The sequence below is a fragment of the Somniosus microcephalus genome, unplaced genomic scaffold (genome assembly GCF_052327205.1).
Source record: "Somniosus microcephalus isolate GS21.2 unplaced genomic scaffold, FLI_Smic_1.0 unresolved_chr1, whole genome shotgun sequence".
In the NCBI taxonomy this organism is placed as follows: Eukaryota; Metazoa; Chordata; class Chondrichthyes; order Squaliformes; family Somniosidae; genus Somniosus; species Somniosus microcephalus.
Genome location: NW_028225179.1, coordinates 35,068,347 through 35,088,577, shown reverse-complemented (window position 1 = coordinate 35,088,577; position 20,231 = coordinate 35,068,347). Strand labels below are relative to the sequence as shown.

The 20,231-nt window shown below is 47.4% G+C and overlaps 1 protein-coding gene across 1 annotated transcript in view; it reads left to right on the top strand.

The window, feature by feature from the left end:
• Positions 1-15,473, top strand: part of LOC147094600 (5,6-dihydroxyindole-2-carboxylic acid oxidase-like) — a 32,708-nt gene extending 17,235 nt beyond the window's left edge. The window contains exon 4 of the mRNA XM_085974229.1: positions 15,293-15,473. Within this exon, the coding sequence (XP_085830355.1) occupies positions 15,293-15,473 (181 nt within the window). The remainder of the gene's footprint in view (positions 1-15,292) is intronic.
• The last annotated feature ends 4,758 nt before the right edge of the window (positions 15,474-20,231 follow it).

The window sequence follows — 20,231 nt, the reverse complement described above, 5'->3', positions numbered from 1 at the left end:
GGGTATATGTGAGAATAGCCGCTTGTAGTCCCTTCGGTTTATGACTGTTAGGGCTGATCCTGTGTCCAATTCCATTTTTACTTGGACTCCTGCTATCTTGAGCGTGACCCAGATAGTTTGGTGATCCTCCGTTTTGATCACATTATGTAGTTTCAGACAACCCAGCTCCTTGCTTCCGGAGTCTGTATCACTCTTCTGTTCATCTGAACTACTCTCCGTCACCTTATGTACCTTCTTGTACTTCTCCTGTGGAGATTTCTTGCTGCTGGTTTTCTTTCCCGACCTGCAGACTCTTGCTGTGTGTCCTACTTTTCCACACTGTCTGCACACTTTGTCCTTGAAGCAGCAATCATTATGGTCGTGTGTTGTTCTGCCGCAGCGATAGCACTTCACTGTTCCGTATGACATTTCATTTGTGCCATATTCTTGCGGTCTCCGTTGTATCTCTGCAGCGCCCCGTGCTGCTGCTTCGTGTGATACTGCAATGCTGAAAGCCTTGTCCAGCGTAAGATCCTTTTCTGATAGAAGCCGTTTCTGGGTTCCTTCACTTTGAAGCCCACACACAAACTTGTCCCTTAAAGTATCTGCTAGTCCCGTTCCAAACTGGCAGTGTTTTGATAGCTTGCGCAGTTCCGTTAAATACTCAGCATTACTTTCATCTTTATGCTGGTTCCTTTTGTGAAACTTAAATCTTTCTGCTATCAGCAGCGGTGTGGGGTTTAAGTGGTCCTGTAGGATTGACACTATGTTTTCAAAATCCTTTTCTACTGGCTTCTCTGGGGTTACTAGGTTTCGTAGTAAGCCATACGGTTTTGCACCCATTGAATTCAACAATACCAGCGCTTTCTTGTCATCTGGCACTTCATTCGCCTTGCAGTATACGTCTATGCGTTCGACATATGTCGTCCAATCTTCGACTTCATTGTCGAACGCTGTGATACTGCCACTCTTCGGCATTTTTGGGTGTGGCTAGACTGGCTTAAAATGGCGTCTCCCGCACTTTCCTTTCTTCCCCGCTGCGGCTTAAAATGGCGTCTCCCGCGCTGCTGCCAACGGCGCTCTCGACTGTCCTCGTGGCAATGGCAGCGCCTCGCGTTTTCCTGCGCGCCTCTCTCCCTCGTTGACGCTGCTCGGCCCTTGAACACCGGCTGCGCTCTGCTCTCTCTCGCCTCTCTCCCCCGTTGACGCCGCTCAGTCCTGAACACCGGCTGCGCCCTGTGCGCTCTGCCCTCTCTCTCTCCCCCGTCGACGCTGCTCGGCCTTTTTCTGTGCCGCTCGATCGGCTCTAGCCGCCGCTGTCCGGGAAGGGTCTGCGCAGTACCTGTTGCCAGCCCGTTTCGCTGGACCACCATGACTGGAAAGCCAAGCCTGGCTCTCAACAGCCTCCCCTGCGATGCTCAAATCTCCGCTGGATGACTGGGCGGTTGCCCGTGGTCGACGCCCGTGCTTCTGGACTCGACCTCCTTCCACTGTTCTCCAGGAGCGAATCCCTGGGAGGTGATGCAGAGTTGCAGGTAGGTTCGAATCTGCATCATCGCCAATGTTGTGTCTGTGTATAATAAGACACAGACTGCAGGAGAAACGGTACAACAGGTGTTTACTGAATGAGGGTTACTCTAGAACTAACTCTACAGATCACTACTCAGGGTTTATATACAGGTGTGGTCACTGCCGGTACTACAGTATACAGGAGCTGTAAAAAGTAGTTCTCCCCTTAAAGGTACATACATTACAGTCGCGGGTTTGGGAGGTGCTGCCGAAGAAGCCTTGGTGAGTTGCTGCAGTGCATCTTGTAGATGGTACACACTGCAACCACGGTGCGCCGGTGGTGGAGGGAGTGAATGTTTAAGCACTAAACTCATGGTCTACAGAGCAGCAGTGATACCCGCCCTGCTGTATGCCTCAGAAACATGGACCATGTACAGCAGGCACCTCAAAGCACTGGAGAGGTACCACCAACGCTGCCTCCGCAAGATCCTGCAAATCCAATGGCAGGATAGGCGCACCAACGTCAGTGTTCTCGCTCAGGCCAACATCCCCAGCATCGAAGCTTTGACCACGCTCGATCAGCTCCGATGGACGGGTCACATTATCCGCATGCCCGATACGAGACTCCCAAAACAAGCGCTCTACTCGGAGCTCCGACACGGCAAGAGAGCCCCAGGTGGGCAGAAGAAATGCTTCAAGGACACCCTCAAAGCCTCCTTGAAAACGTGCAACATCCCCACCGACACCTGGGAATCCCTGGCCCAAGACCGCACAAAGTGGAGGAGGAGAATCCGGGAAGGCGCCGAACACCTCGAGTCCCTTCGCCGGGAGCAGGCGGAAGCCAAACGCAGGCAGCGCAAGGAGCGCACGTCAACCCAAGCACCCCACCCACCCACCCCTTCAACCACCGTCTGCCCCACCTGTGACAGAGACTGTAGGTCCCGCATTGGACTCATCAGTCTCCTGAGAACTCATTTTTAATGTGGGAGCAAGTCATCCTCGGTTCCCGAGGGACTGCCTAAGAAGAAGAAGAGAAGAAGACTACATTAGGAAAAGGAAGCAGAGGCACAGGAGAATGTGCAGTAAAGATCTGCCAGGATGACACCGGAACTGATACCTGGGATGGCAGGAATGACGTATGAGGAGAGATTGCGTCGATTGGGCTTGTACTCGCTGGAGTTTAGAAGAATGAGAGGGGATCTCATTGAAACTTATAAAATTCTAACAGGACTGGACAGACTAGATGCAGGAAGGATGTTCCCGATGGTCGGGGAGTCCAGAACCAGGGGTCACAGTCTAAGGATAAGGGGTAAGCCATTTAGGACAGAGATGAGGAGGAATTTCTTCACCCAGAGAGTGGTGAACCTGTGGAATTCTCTACCACAGAAGGCAGTGGAGGCCAATTCATTAAATATATTCAAGAAGGCGTTGAATATATTTCTTAAGGCTAAAGGGATCAAGGGATATGGGGAGAAGGCAGGGACCGGGTACTGAATTTGGATGATCAGCCATGATCTCATTGAATGGCGGAGCAGGCTCGAGGGGCCGAATGGCCTACTCCTGCTCCTATCTTCTATGTTTCTATGTATAACTATCAGGATAAGACTCAACAGACTGGGGCTCTTCTCTGTCGAAAAGAGAAGGCTGAGGGCTGACCTGATTGAGGTCTTTAAGATTATGAAAGGTTTTCAATAGAGTAGACATAGAGAAGATGTATCCATTTGCGGGGGAGACCAGAAGGGGCCATCAATATAAGACTGCGTACAATTTTGGTCTCCTTACCTAAGGAAGGATATACTTGCCGTAGAGGGAGTGCAACAAAGGTTCACGAGATTGATTCCTGGGATGGCAGGACTGTCGTATGAGAAGAGATTGAGTAAACTAGGCCTGTATTCGCTTGAATTCAGAAGAATGAGAGGGGATCTCACTGAAGCATACAAAATTATTGCAGGGCTTGATAGGGTGGATGCTGGGAGAATGTTTCCCTTGGCTGGGGAGTCTAGAACCAGGGGCCACAGCCTCAGGGTAAAGGGTCGGCCATTCAGGACTGAGATGAGAAGAAATTTCTTCACCCAGAGGGTGGCGAATCTTTGGAATTCTCTACCCCAGAAGGCAGTTGAGGCCAATTCATTAAATATATTCAAGAAGGATTGGATATATTTCTTGAGGCTAAAGGGATCAAGGGATATGGGGAGAAGGCAGGGACATGGTACTGAATTTGGATGATCAGCCATGATCTCATTGAATGGCGGAGCAGGCTCGAGGGGCCGAATGGCCTACTCCTGCTCCTATCCTCTATGTTTCTATAAATTCTCGCTTTGTTTTTTTTCATTGTTGCCGAAGTTTTTTGTTTCAACAGCCCCTTCGAGCCTGCTCTTCCATTCAATAAGATCATGGCTGATCATCGACCTCAACTCCACTTTCCTGCCCGATCCCCATATCCCTCGATCCTCTTAATATCCAAAAATCTATCGACCTCTGTCTTGAATATACTCAACGACTGAGCCTCCACAGCTCTCTGGGGTAGAGAATTCCAAAGCTTGAAACATCTAAGATCCTGAGGGGCCTGAACAGGGTGAATGTGGAGAGGATGTTTCATCTTGTGGGAGGATCTAGAAGTAGGGGTCACTGTTTAACATAAGAACATAAGAAATAGGAGCAGGAGTAGGCCAATCGGCCCCTCGAGCCTGCTCCACCATTCAATAAGACCATGGCTGATCTGATCCTAACCTCAGATCTTCTATCACTCTGCATCCACCCGAACCCATGTGATCTCCCGGGAGAGGCGAAAAACCAGATAAAAGACCCAGTGGCCAATTTGGGAGAAAAAAATCTGGGAAATTCCTCTCCGACCCATCTAGGCGATCGAAACTCTTCCAGGAGATCACTCTGTCCCTATATTTTCTACAGTACTTACCTTCTGTAAAGGCGATCTCCACCCCAGCCAGGAACAGGAATAAAACCATCTCCTGAAATCTAACACAGAATTAGAACACAAGAAGTAGCAGCAGAACCAGGCTACACGGCCCCTGGGCCCGCTCCACTACCCACAGGGCCATGACCATTCCGAACCCAGACTCATGTCCAATTTCCTGCCCGCTCCCCGTAACCCTTAATTCCCTTTACTTCTAGGAAACTTTCTATTTCTGTTTTAAATTTATTTAATGATGTAGCTTCCACAGCTTTCTGGGGCAGCAAATTCCACAAACCTACCACCCTCTGAGTGAAGAAGTTTCTCCTCATCTCAGTTTTGAAAGAGCAGCCCCTTATTCTAAAATTATGCCCCCTAGTTCTAGTTTCACCCATCATTGGGAACATCCTCACCGCATCCACCCGATCAAGCCCCTTCACAATCTTATATGTTTCAATAAGATCGCCTCTCATTCTTCTGAACTCCAATGAGTAGAGTCCCAATCTACTCAACCTCTCCTCATATGACCATCCCCATATCCCTGGGATTAACCGAGTGAACCTTCTTTGTACTGACTCGAGAGCAAGTATGTCTTTTCTTCAGTATGGACACCAAAACTGTATGCAGTATTCCAGGTGCGGTCTCACCAATACCTTGTACAACTGCAGCAATACCTCCCTATTTTTATATTCTATCCCCCTAGCAATAAAAGCCAACATTCCATTGGCCTTCTTGATCACTTGCTGCACCTGCATACTAACCTTTTGAGTTTCATGCACCAGGACCCCCAGATCCCTTTGTACTTCAGTACTTTCCAGTTTCTTGCCATTAAGATAATAACTTGCTCTATGGTTTTTCCTGCCAAAGTGCATAACCTCACACTTTCCAGTATTGTATTCTATCTGCCAAATCTCTGCCCACTCTGCCTGTCTATGTCCCTTTGCAGATTTTTTATGTCCTCCTCACTCACTACTTTCCCTCCCATCTTTGTATCATCTGCAAACTTTGATATGTTACACTCGGTCCCCTCCTCCAAATCGTTAATATAGATTGTAAAGAGTTGGGGGCCCAGCACTGACCCCTGCGGAACACCACTAGTTACTGATTGCGAGTCTGAGAACGAACCATTTATCCCAACTCTCTGCTTTCTGTTCGAGAGCCAATCCTCCACCCACACCAGAATATTACCCCCAATCCCGTGATTTTTTATCTTGAGCAATAATCTTTTGTGTGGCACCTTGCCAAATGCCTTTTGGAAGTCTAAATACACTACGTCCACTGGTTCCCCTTTATCCACCCTGTATGTTACTTCCTCAAAGAACTCAAGCAAATTTGTCAAACATGACTTCCCCTTCATGAAACCATGCTGAGTTTGTCCTAATAAATTATGTTTATCCAAATGTCCCGTTACTGTCTCCTTAATAATGGACTCTAACATTTTACCAACCACAGATGTTAGGCTAACAGGTCTATAGTTTCCAGCCTTCTGCCTATTACCCTTTTTAAATAAGGGTGTTACATTAGCAGTTTTCCTATCTGCCGGGACCTTTGCTGAGTCCAGGGAGTTTTGGAAAATTATTACCAATGCATCCACAATCCCTAACGCCACTTCCCTCAAGACCCTAGGATGTAAGCCATCAGGTCCCGGGGATTTATCCGCCTTGATCCCATATTTTACCACGTACCACTTCCTTAGTGATTTTAATCGTATTTAGCTCCTCCCCCCCTAGAGCCCACTGTTTGTCCAGTGTTGGGATATTCTTAGTATCCTCTACCGTAAAGATTGATACAAAATATTTGTTCAGTGTTTTTGCCATCTCCATGTTTCCCACCATTAATTTCCCGGTCTCATCCTCTAAGGGACCAACATTTACTTTAGCCACCCTTTTTCTTTTTATATAACTATAGAAACTTTTGCTATCTGTTTTTATATTTTTTGCTAATTTACTTTCATAATCTATCTTCCCTTTCTTAATCAATCTTTTAGTTATTTTTTGCTGTCTTTTAAAGACTTCCCAATCTTCTATCCTCCCACTAGATTTGGTTACCTTATATGCCCTTGTTTTTAGTCGGATACTATCCTTAATTACTTTACTTAGCCACGGATGGCTATCTTTTCTTTTACACCCTTTTTTCCTCAGTGGAATATATATTTTTTGGAAGTTGTAAAATAACTCCTTAAATGTACACCACTGATCATGTACCATCTTACCCTTTAATCTATTTTCCCAGTCCACTCTAATCAATTCTGCTCTCATACCTTCATAGTCTCCTTTATTCAAGCTCAGCATGCTTGTTTGAGATCCAACCTTCTCACCCTCTAATTGAATATGGAATTCAACCATGTTATGGTCACTCATTCCAAGGGGATCCTTTACTAGGACATTTTTAATTAATCCTGTCTCATTACACAGGACCAAATCTAAGGTTGCTTGCCCCCTGGTCGGTTCAGTTACATACTGCTCAAGAAACCCATCCCTAATACACTCAATGAGCTCATCCTCAAGGCTGCTCTGCCCAATTTGATTTGTCCAGTTAATATGATAGTTAAAATCCCCCATAATTATAGCTGTTCCCTTATTACAAGCCTCAACTATTTCCTGATTAATACTCCGTCCAACAGAGTTGCAACTGTTCGGAGGCCTATAGACTACGCCCACTAGTGTTTTTTTCCCCTTATTATTCCTTATCTCCACCCAAACTGTTTCACTATCCTGCTCCTTTGACCCAATATCATTTCTCTGTATTATCGTGATTCCTTCCTTTATTAACATAGCCACCCCACCTCCCCTCCCTTCCTGCCTGTCCTTCCTGATTGTTAAATAACCTGGTATGTTTAATTCCCAGTCATGGTCACCCTGCAGCCATGTTTCTGCAATGGCCACAAGATCATACCCATATGTAGTTATTTGGGGCCTTAACTCATTCATTTTGTTACGAATGCTACGTGCATTCAGATAAAGAACTTTCAAATATGTTTTGTGACACTTAGTTCCTGTTTTTTCCCCTTTTAGTACTTTACCTTTTACTCCATACCTTCTGTCCCTTCCTGACACGTTCTGTTTTTTAATTCCCCCACTGCTACCTAAGTCTATGACCTTCTCCGTTGTCATTTCTATTATTTGCACTCTAGAAACCTCCCCCCCACTAATTAGTTTAAAGCCCTCTCTACAGCCCTAGTTATATGATTCACCAGGACTCCAGTCCCAGCACTGGCCAAGTGGAGTCCGTCCCAACAGAACAGCTCCCTCCTGTCCCAGTACTGGTGCCAGTGTCCCAAGAAGCAAAACCCATTTCTCCCACACCAGTCTTTGAGCCACGCATTTAACTCTTTAATTTTATTTATCCTAGCCAAATTCACTCGTGGCTCATGTAATAACCCAGAGATTATTACCCTTGAGGTTCTGTTTTTTAATTTGACCCCTAGCTGCTCATACTCCTTTAGCAGAACCATCTTCCTTGTCCTATCTACGTCATTTGTACCAACATGGACCACGATAACTGGATCCTCCCCCTCCCACTCCAAGTTTCTTTCCAGCCCAGAAGAGATGTCCTTAACCCTGGCACCGGGCAGGCAACACAGCCTTCGGGACTCTCGCTCTTGACTGCAGAGAACCCTATCTATCCCCCTAATGATACTATCCCCTACCACTACAACATTTCTTTTTACTCCCTTCACTTGAATGGCCCCCTGTACCATGGTGCTGTGGCCAGATTGCTCATCCTCCCTGCAGTCCTCGCTCCCGCCCTCACAGGGAGTAAGAACCTCGATCCTGCTTGACAAGAGCAAGGGCTGCGGCTCCTTCAACACTACCTCCTGGATCTCTGTACCTGCCTCACTCGTAGTCACACCTTCCTGTCCCTGACCACGGACTACATCTGCATTAATGAATTCCATAGGTGTGACCACCTCCTGAAACATAGAGTCCAGGAACTTCTCCCCCTCCCTGATGTGTCGCAGTGTCTGAAGCTCGGTCTCAAGCTCTTTAACATGGAGCTTGAGTTCCTCTAGCAGCAAACACTTATCGCAAATGTAATCACCGTGAACCTCAATGGGGTCCACCAGCTCCCACATTTCGCAACAGTGACACATCACCTGTTCACCCATATCTATGTAATTAATTAAAAATAAGGGGTCGCCCATTTAAGACAGAGATGAGGAGAAATGATTTCTCAGAGGGTCGTGAGTCTTTGGAACTCTCTTCCTCAGAGGGCAGTGGAAGCAGAGTCTGTGGATATTTTTAAGGCAGAGGTAGATAGATTCTTGGTAAGTAAGAGGGTGAAAGGTGATCGGGGGTAGGCGGGAATGTGGAGTAATCGGATCAGCCATGATCTTATTGAATGGCGGAGCAGGCTCGAGGGGCCGAGTGGCCGAATCCTGCTCCTAATTCGTATGTTCGTATGTTCGATTCGCCACCCTCTGAGTGAAGAAATTTCTCCACATCTCAGTCTGAAATGGCCGACCCCTTATCCTGCGACTGTGACCCCTAAGTTGGCTCCCGGTTAAGCAGCGCCTCGATTTCAAAATTCTCATCCTTGTTTTCAAATCCCTCCATGGCCCTCCTCGCCCCTTCCCTATCTCTGTAATCTCCTCCAGCCCCACAACCGCCCCCCACCCCGAGATATCTGCGCTCCTCTAATTCTGCCCTCTTGCGCATCCCTGATTATAATCGCTCAACCATTGGTGGCCGTGCCTTCTGTTGCCTCGGCCCTAAGCTCTGGAATTCCCTCCCTAAACCTCTCCGCCTCTCTAGATCTCTTCCCTCCTTTAAGACGCTCCTTAGAACCTACCTCTTTGACCAAGGTTTTGGTCACCTGCCCTAATTTCTCCTTATGTGGATCGGTGTCAAATTTTTCATCTTAAGATACTCCTGTGCAGAGCCTTGGGACAGTTTTACTACGTTAAAGGCGCTATATAAATGCCAGTTGTTTTTCATGGAAGACAGGAGCCGGAGAAGGCCATTCGGCCCCTCAAGCCCGCTCCGCCATTTCATGAGATCATGGCTGATCATCCAAATTCAGTACACCTGTGACATGAATCTTGTCATTCATGTGGAAATGACTTATGAAATAATACTGGGCGGCCTGCTGGTGGCGCTGTCCAGGGAGAGTATAAATACTCGGGTACGGGCCCAGCTTGCTCAGGACATTCTTTAACAGGAACTAGTGAAGGACACAACTAGACCTCCATGTTGTAAAACAGTTGATTAAAGCTTTGTTTAACGCTTAGACCAAGTGCCTAGTAGTATTCTTATGTCACCCTGTCCTTCTAACCACCCTAATGGCTGGTACGAAGATGGTTACGGTCACGGAAGGAGCGTTAATCGCGGCCAGAAATCCTTCCACCACTTCATACAGTTCCCCAAAGGGAACAGTGTGAAGACACGTACGATGACGACCCTGTCCTTGCTTTCTCCCCATATCCCTTGATCTCTTTAGCCTTAAGAAATATATCTAACTCCTTCTTGAATATATTTAATGAATTGGCCTCTACTGCCTTCTGTGGTAGAGAATTCCACAGGTTCACCACTCTCTGGGTGAAGAAATTCCTCCTCATCTCAGTCCTAAATGGCTTACCCCTTATCCTTAGACTGTGACCCCTGGTTCTGGACTCCCCGACCATCGGGAACATCCTTCCTGCATCTAATCTGTCCAGTCCTGTTAGAATTTTATAAGTTTCAATGAGATCCCCTCTCATTCTTCTAAACTCTAGCGAGTATAAGCCCAATCGACCCAATCTCTCCTCATACGTCATTCATAAGAACATAAGAACATAAGAAGTAGGAGCAGGAGTAGGCCATACGGCCCCTCGGGCCTGCTCTGCCATTCAATAGGATCATGGCTGATCTGAACCCAGACTCACGTCCACTTCCCTGCCCTCTCCCCGTAACCCCTAATTCCCTTGTCTGCTAGGAAACTGTCTATCTCTGTTTTAAATTTATTTAATGTTGCAGCTTCCACAGCTCTCTGGGGTAGCAAATTCCATAGATTTACTACCCTCTGAGTGAAGAAGTTTCTCCTCATCTCAGTTTTGAAACGGCAGCCCCTTATTCTAAGATTATGCCCCCTAGTTCTAGTCTCACCCATCAGTGGAAACATCCTCACCGCATCCACCCGATCAAGCCCCCTCACAATCTTATATGTTTCGATAACATTCTTCTGAACTCCAATGAGTAGAGTCCCAACCTACTCAACCTTTCCTCATACGTCAACCCCCTCATCTCTGGAATCAACCGAGTGAACCTTCTCTGAACCGCCTCGAGAGCAAGTATATCTTTTCTTAAATATGGAAACCAAAACTGCACGCAGTATTCTAGGTGTGGCCTCACCTGTACCCTGTATAACTGCAGCAAGACTTCCCTGTTTTTATACTCCATCCCCCTTGCAATAAAAGCCAAGATTCCATCGGCCTTCCTGATCACCTGCTGCACCTGCATACTAACTTTTTGTGTTTCATGCACCAGGACCCCCAGATCCCTTTGTACTGTAGCACTTCGCAGTTTCTCTCCATTTAGATAATAACTTGCTCTTTGATTTTTTCTGCCAAAGTGCATAACCTCACACTTTCCAACATTATATTGCATCTGCCAAATCTCTGCCCACTCACTTAGCCTGTCTATGTCCTTTTGCAGGTTTTTTATGTCCTCCTCACTCACTGCTTTCCCTCCCATCTTTGTATCGTCGGCAAACTTGGATATGTCGCACTCGGTCCCTTCCTCCAAATCGTTAGTATAGATTGTAAAGAGTTGGGGTCTCAGCACTGACCCCTGCGGAACACCACTAGTTACTGATTGCCAGCCCGAGAATGAATCATTTATCCCAACTCTGTTTTCTGTTAGATAGCCAATCTTCCACCCATGCCAGTATATTTCCCCCAATCCCGTGATTTTTTATCTTGATCAGTAATCTTTTGTGTGGAACCTTGTCAAATGCCTTTTGGAAGTCCAAATACACTACATCCACTGGTTCCCCTTTATCCGCCCTGTATGTTACATCCTCAAAGAATTCGAGCAAATTTGTCAAACATGACTCCCCCTTTATAAAACCATGCTGACTCTGTCCTATTGTTGTGGTGAAAATAAATTCACATCTAAACCGTGTAAAAGTAAAAAGATGCAGCTTATTATCAGAGCTCTGGGAGAAGAGTCTCAGACCCCGCGGTCTGTGCGAGCACCTTCTCGTTCTCTCTTGGTTGGTACAGCTTTTTATTCTATTTTCATCCAATCACATTGTATTACAATAATCACCTGATCACATTGTATTACAATAATCACCTGATCACATATGGATTATTTATTCTTTTCAGTATTAGTAAAGGTTAGTTACATCTTACTATGCCTTGGGTCACAGGTCAAATTCCCATGACCCCTATATTCTGCTCTGTCTACAATTTTTAGCTAAAGCAGCATATTCCTTATCGGTTACGCAAAACGCACATATTCTGTCTGGTTCCACAACTGCGTCTTATCTTGGTTTTTCGAAGCTTCTCACATTGTTCTTTGTTTAGTTTTGCCTTTTTACGTAAGTCAATTTTTATTGTGATATTTCTTATCTCAACCTGGTTTCTTTTAGTCACTTTCACATGACCGCACTCCTTTGTTCTGATTTTAAACACTGAAAGGATTTGCTTTTAACCCTTTTGTGGCGGTACCATCGGTTGTACCTTACATAAAGAGATACATAATTCCCTTTAACTTACCTTACTGTATGTATAACTTACCTGTTGGGGCCGTTGCCCCTTTAACTTACCTGTTGGGGCCGTTGCCCCTTTAAGATGCACCCTAACGTGTTGACGTCACGTCACGTACGACGTGACGTGCGTGCGGCAGCCGCCGGCCCGACTCAGCCTTCCATGATGGCCGCCAGCACAGCCCGGCCTACCGCGACTTCGGCCTCAACGGCCGGCCGACGGGAGCGACGCAATCTCCCGCTCCCACGGCAAGCACCGGCACAGCCCGGCCTCGCGACCTCGGCCTCAACGGCCAGCCTCTATGCCGGGGAGATGCACTGACGTCACGACGCGATCACGTGACGCCAAAAGCGCGGGAACACACAGCAGAGCGTGATGACGTCATCACGCTCCCCACAGGACTGCGAACTCAGTCCTCGTGGAGTCCCCGCTGGGACAAGACCTACACCACGGTGCTCCTACAGTCAGCCATCTTACCTGCCATCTTACCTGATGTAATTATTCTGTTCCTGTAAATAAACAACTTATTTATAGTTTGTCGAAGTCAAACTCTCTTATTTAGTGGCGATCTACGCGAACCGCTACACTTTCACTATTAAATTATGTTTATCCAAATGCTCTGTTACTGTTTCCTTAATAATGGACTCCAACATTTTGCCAACCACAGATGTTAGGCTAACTGGCCTATAGTTTCCAGCTTTTGGTCTACTTCCCTTCTTAAATAAGGGTGTTACATTAGCAGTTTTCCAATCTGCCGGGACCTTTCCTGAGTCCAGGGAGTTCTGGAAAATGATCACCAATGCATCCACAATCCCTACCGCCACTTCTCTCAAGACCCTAGGATGTAGGCCATCAGGTCCGGGGGATTTATCCGCTGTAAGTCCCATTATTTTACTGAGTACCATCTCCTTAGTGATTTTAATCGTGTTTAGCTCCTCCCCCCCCCCCATTGCCCCCTGTTTGTCCAGTGTTGGGATATTTTTAGTGTCCTCTACTGTAAAGACTGATACAAAATATTTGTTCAGCGTCTTTGCCATCGCCATGTTCCCCACCACTAGTTTCCCAGTCCCATCCTCTAAGGGACCAACGTTCACTTTAGCCACCCTTTTTCTTTTTATATAGCTGTAGAAACTCTTGCTATCTGTTTTTATATTTTTTGCTAATTTACTTTCATAATCTACCTTCCCTTTCTTCATTAATATTTTAGTTATTGTTTGCTGGCTTTTAAATGCTTCCCAATCTTCTATCCTCCCACTAGATTTGGCTAATTTATATGCCCTTGTTTTCAGTCGAATACTATCCTTTATTACTTTACTAAGCCACGGATGGCTGTCTTTTCTTTTACTCCCCTTTTTCCTCAGTGGAATATATTTATCTTGAAAGATGTGAAATATCTCCTTGAATGTAGACCACTGCTCTTGTACCGTCTTACACTTTAATCTGTTTTCCCAGTCCACTTTAATCAATTCTACTCTCATACCTTCATAGTCTCCTTTATTTAAGCTTAGTACGCTGGTTTGAGATCCAACTCTCTCACCCTCAAACTGAATTTGGAATTCAACCATATTATGGTCACTCATTCCAAGGGGATCCTTTACTAGGACATTTTTTATTAATCCTGTCTCATTACACAGGACCAGATCTAAGATTGCCTGCCCCCTGGTTGGTTCAGTTACATACTGCTCAAGGAACCCATCCCTAATACACTCTATGAATTCTTCCTCAATGCTGCCATGCCCAATTTGATTAGTCCAGTCAATATGAAAGTTAAAATTCCCCATGATTATAGCTGTTCCCTTATTACAAGCCCCAACTATTTCCTGATCTATACTCCGACCAACAGAGTTGCAACTGTTAGGAGGCCTATAGACTATGCCCACTAGTAACTTTTTCCCCTTATTATTCCTTATCTCCACCCAAACTGTTTCACTATCCTGATCCTTTGACCCAATATCATTTCTGACTATTGCAGTGATTCCATCCTTGATTAACATAGCAACCCCACCTCCCTTTCCTTCCTGTCTGTCCTTCCTAATTGTCAAATAACCTTGTATGTTTAGTTCCCAGTCATGATTATCTTGCAGCCATATTTCCGTAATGGCCACCAGATCATACCCATGTGTAGTTATTTGCACCGTCAACTCGTCAATTTTGTTACGAATGCTGCGTGCATTCAGATAAAGAACTTTCAAATATGTTTTCTGACAATTTATTCCTGCTTTTACCCCTTTTACTACTTTACCTTTATCATTATTCATTCTGTCCCTTCCTGACACGCTCTGGTTTTTAATTCCCCCACTGCTACCTTGCTCTATTGCCTTCTCCGCTGTCATTTTTATTTTTCGCTCTCTTAAAACCTCCCCTCCACTAATTAGTTTAAAGCCCTCTCTACAGCCCTAGTTATTCGATTCGCCAGGATTCTAGTCCCAGCACTGGCCAAGTGAAGTCCGTCCCAATGGAACAGCTCTCTCCCATCCCAGTACTGATGCCAGTGTCCCAGGAAGCAAAACCCATTTCTCTCTCACCAGTCTTTGAGCCACGCATTTAACTCTCTAATTTTATTTACCCGAGCCAAATTTGTACGTGGCTCAGGTAGTAATCCAGAGATTATTACCCTTGTGGTTCTGCATTTTAGCTGCTCAAACTCCCTCAGCAGAACCTCCTTCCTTGTCCTATCTATGTTGTTGGTACCAACATGGACCACGACAAATGGATCCTCCCCCTCCCACTCCAAGTTTCTCTCCAGCCCAGAGGAGATGTCCTTAACCCTGGCACCGGGCAGGCAACACAGCCTTCGGGACTCTCGCTCTCGGCTGCAAAGAACTCTATCTATCCCCCTAACGATACTATCCCCTACCACTACAACATTTCTTTAAACTCCCCCCACTTGAATGGCCCCCCGCTCCACGGTGCTGTGGCCAGGTTGCTCATCCTCCCCGCAGTCCCTGTTCCCATCCTCACAGGGAGTAAGAGCCTCAAACCTGTTGGACAAGAGCAAGGGTATCAGCCTGGTGAATCTTCGCTGCACTCCCTCCAAGGCAAGAACATCCTTCCTCAGATAAGGCGTTGTTCTAGTTCGAGACTCTCCATCCAGGGGCAATCAGCCAATCAGCAGCTGTGTGCACGGGTGGAACGCGGGTTAGTTGTCCATTTTCCCGCTGGTACCTTTGACGTTCGTCCGCCTATCTTATTTCTTTTTGCAGGATCTTCGAGATGTGGTTGAGGAGAAACCCGGACTCCGCCTATCCCATGGACAACGACATTCCTTACGGGCACCGGGCGACTGACAAGATGGTTCCATTCATCCCTGTGGTGGAAAACTGGGAAATGATGCGAAGCGCCAGGACCTTGGGATATGACTACGAATACGACGAAAATTGGTGAGCAGCTCCCTTGCTGCCCGGGCATGCTACGCTGAAGGAGGACCAGATCAGGACTCACTCACTAACCGCACCAACTCCTTGATAGGACAGTGCAGAGACAGCTTTATTCTGTATCTAACCTGTGCTGTACCTGCCCTGGGAGTGTTTGATGGGAAAATGCAGAGAGAGCTTAACTCTGTATCTAACCCGTACTGTACCTGCTCTGGGAGTGTTTGATGGGACAGTGTAGAGGGAGCTTTACTCTGTATCTAACCCATGCTGTACCTGCCCTGGGAGTGTTTGATGGGGACAGTGTAGAGGGACCTTTACTCTGTATCGAACCCCGTGCTGTACCTGCCCTGGGAGTGTTTGATGGGACAGTGTAGAGGGAGCTTTACTCTGCATCTAACCTGTGCTGTACCTGCCCTGGGAGTGTTTGATGGGGACAGTGTACAGGAAGCTGTACTCTGTAACGAACCTGTGCTGTACCTGCCCTGGGAGTGTTTGATGGGACAATGCAGAGGGAGCTTTACTCTGTATTTAACCCGTGCAGTACCTGCCCTGGGAGTGTTTGATTGGACAGTATAGAGGGAGATTTACTCTGTATCTAACCCGTGCTGTACCTGCCCTGGGAGTGTTTGATGGGACAGTGTAGAGGGAGCTTTACTCTGTATTTAACCCGTGATGTACCTGCCCTGGGAGTGTTTGATGGGGATAGTGTAGAGGGAGCTTTACTCTGTATCTAACCCCGTGCTGTACCTGCCCTGGGAGTGTTTGATGGGACAGTGTAGAGGGAGCATTACTCTGTATCTAACCCGTGCAGTACCTGCCCTGGGAGTGTTTGATGGGGACAGTGTCGAGGGAGCTTTACTCTGTATCTAACCCGTGCTGTACCTGCCCTGGGAATGTTTGATGGGACAGTGTAGAGTGAGCTTTACTCTGGTTCTAACCCGTGCTGTACCTGCCCTGGAAGTGTTTGATGGGACAGTGTAGAGTGAGCTTTACTCTGTATCTAACCCGTGCTGGACCTGCCCTGAGAGTGTTGGATGGGACAGTGTAGAGGGAGCTTTACTCTGTATCTAACCCGTGCTGTACCTGCCCTGGGATTGTTTGATAGGAGAGTGTAGAGGGAGCTTTACTCTGTATCTAACCCCGCGCTGTACATGCCCTGGGTGTGTTTGATGGGACAGTGTACAGGAAGCTTTACTCTGTATCTAACCCGTGCTGTACCTGCCCTGGGAGTGTTTGATGGGAGAGTGTACAAGGAGCTTTACTCTGTATATAACACTGTGCTGCACTGCCCTGGGTGTGTTTGATGGGACAGTGTAGAGGCAGCTTTCCTCTGTCTATAACACGTGCTGTACCTGCCCTGGGGATGTTTGATGGGATAGTGTAGAGGGAGATTTACTCTGTATCTAACCCCGTGCTGTACCTGCCCTGGGAGTGTTTGATGGGACAGTGTAGAGGGAGCTTTACTCTGTATCTAATCCGTGCTGTACCTGCCCTGGGAGTGTTTGATGGGACAGTGTAGAGGGAGCTTTACTCTGTATCTAATCCGTGCTGTACCTGCCCTGGGAGTGTTTGATGGGACAGTGTAGAGGGAGCTTTACTCTGTATCTAACCCGTGATCCACCAGCCCTGCGAGTGTTTGATGGGACAGTGTAGAGGGAGCTTTATTCTCTATCTAACCCCGTGCTGTGCCTGCCCTGGGAGTGTTTGATGGGACAGTGTAGTGGGAGCTTTACTCTGTATCTAACCCGTGCTGTAACTACCCTGGGAGTGTTTGATGGCACAGTGTAGAGGGAGCTTTACTCTGTATCTAACCTGTGCTGTACCTGCCCTGGGAGTGTTTGATAGGAGAGTGTAGAGGGAGCTTTACTCTGTATCTATCCCCGCGTTCTACCTGCCCTGGGAGTGTTTGATGGGAAAGTGTAGAGGGAGCTTTACTCTGTATCTAATCCATGCTGTACCTGCCCTGGGAGTGTTTGATGGGACAGTGTAGAGGGAGCTTTACTCTGTATCTAACCCATGCTGTACCTGCCCTGGGAGTGTTTGATGGGACAGTGTAGTGGGAGCTTTACTCTGTATCTAACACCGCGCTGTACCTGCCCTGGGTGTGTTTGATGGGACAGTGTACACGAAGCTTTGCTCTGTATCTAACCCGTGCTGTGCCTGCCCTGGGAGTGTTTGATGGGACAGTGTAGAGGGAGCTTTACTCTGTATCTAACCTGTGCTGTACCTGCCCTGGGAGTGTTTGATGGGACAGTGTACAGGGAGCTTTACTCTGTATCTTTCATGTGCTGTACCTGCCCTGTGAGTGTTTGATGGGACAGTGTAGAGGGAGTTTTACTCTGTATCTCACCCCGTGCTGTACCTGCACTGGGAGTGTTTGCTGGGACAGTGTAGTGGGAGCTTTACTCTGTATCTAACCCGTGCTGTACCTACCCATGGTGTGGTGTATGTAACCTGTTCCGCCTTAAGAGAACTTAAGCCTGTTCCACCTTAAGAGATGTACTACTTTCTCTGGCTGATGTATACGTAATACCGGTGGTGACCACACCGGTATATAAGCACTGTGTAGTAATATTGTATTCAGTATAGTCCCTACCTCCAACCAGTAAAGACCTGTTGAATTTACTCTTGTAGTCTGTGTAGTAATTATCACTATAACACACAGACTTAACACTGGGAGTGTTTGACGGGACAGTGTAGAGGGAGCTTTACTCTGTATCTAACCCGTGCGGTACCTGCCCTGGGAGTGTTTGATGGGCCAGTGTAGAGGGAGCTTTACTCTGTATCTAACCCGTGCTGTACCTGCCCTGGGAGTGTTTGATGGGACAGTGTAGAGGGAGCTTTACTCTGTATCTAACCCCGTGCTGTACCTGCCCTGGGAGTGTTTGATGGGACAGTGTAGAGGGAGCTTTACTCTGTATCTAACCCGTGCTGTACCTGCCCTGGGAGTGTTTGATGGGACAGTGTAGAGGGAGCTTTACTCTGTATCTAACCCGTACTGTACCTGCCCTGGGAGTGTTTGATGGGACAGTGTAGGGGGAGCTTTACTCTGTATCTAACCCGTGCTGTACCTGCCCTGGGAGTGTTTGATGGGACAGTGTAGAGGGAGCTTTACCCTGTATCTAACCCATGCTGTACCTGCCCTGGGAGTGTTTGATGGGACAGTGTAGAGGGAGCTTTACTCTGTATCTAACCCGTACTGTACCTGCCCTGGGAGTGTTTGATGGGACAGTGTAGGGGGAGCTTTACTCTGTATCTAACCCGTGCTGTACCTGCCCTGGGAGTGTTTGATGGGACAGTGTAGAGGGAGCTTTACTCTATATCTAACCCCATGCTGTACCTGCCCTGGGAGTGTTTGATGGGACAGTGTAGAGGGAGCTTTACTCTATATCTAACCCTGTGCTGTACCTGCCCTGGGAGTGTTTGATGGGACAGTGTAGAGGGAGCTATACTCTGTATCTTACCCGTGCTGTACCTGCCCTGGGAGTGTTTGATGGGACAGTGTAGAGGGAGCTTTACTCTGTATCTAACCCCGTGCTGTACCTGCCCTGGGAGTGTTTGATGGGACAGTGTAGAGGGAGCTTTACTCTGTATCTAACCCGTGCTGTACCTGCCCTGGGAGTGTTTGATGGGACAGTGTAGAGGGAGCTTTACTCTGTATCTAACCCGTACTGTACCTGCCCTGGGAGTGTTTGATGGGACAGTGTAAGGGGAGCTTTACTCTGTATCTAACCCGTGCTGTACCTGCCCTGGGAGTGTTTGATGGGACAGTGTAGAGGGAGCTTTACCCTGTATCTAACCCATGCTGTACCTGCCCTGGGAGTGTTTGATGGGACAGTGTAGAGGGAGCTTTACTCTGTATCTAACCCGTACTGTACCTGCCCTGGGAGTGTTTGATGGGACAGTGTAGGGGGAGCTTTACTCTGTATCTAACCCGTGCTGTACCTGCCCTGGGAGTGTTTGATGGGACAGTGTAGAGGGAGCTTTACTCTATATCTAACCCCATGCTGTACCTGCCCTGGGAGTGTTTGATGGGACAGTGTAGAGGGAGCTTTACTCTATATCTAACCCTGTGCTGTACCTGCCCTGGGAGTGTTTGATGGGACAGTGTAGAGGGAGCTATACTCTGTATCTTACCCGTGCTGTACCTGCCCTGGGAGTGTTTGATGGGACAGTGTAGAGGGAGCTTTACTCTGTATCTAACCCGTGCTGTACCTGCCCTGGGAGTGTTTGATAGGAGAGTGTAGAGGGAGCTTTACGCTGCATCTAACCCCACGCTGTACCTGCCCTGGGAGTGTTTGATGGGACAGTGCAGTGGGAGCTTTATTCTGTATCTAACCCCGTGCTGTACCTGCCCTGGGAGTGTTTGATGGGACAGTGTAGAGGGAGCTTTACTCTGTATCTAACCATGTGCTTTACCTGCCCTCAGAGTATTTGATGGGACAGTGTAGAGGGAGCTTTATTCTGTATCTAACCCCGTGCTGTACCTGCCCTAGGAGTGTTTGATGGGACAGTGTATAAGGGGCTTTACTCTGTATCTAACCCGGTGCTGTACCTGCCCAGGGAGAGTTTGAAGTGACAGTGTAGATGGAGCTTTTCTCTGGGCCTGACCTGTGCTGTACCCACCCTGGGAGTGTTTGACAGAACAGTGAAGAGGGAGCTTTACTCTGTATCTAACCCGTGCTGTACCTGCACTGGGAGACATTAATGTGACAGTGTAGAGGGAGCTTTACTCTGTATCAAACCCGTGCTGCAGCTGCTCTGGGAG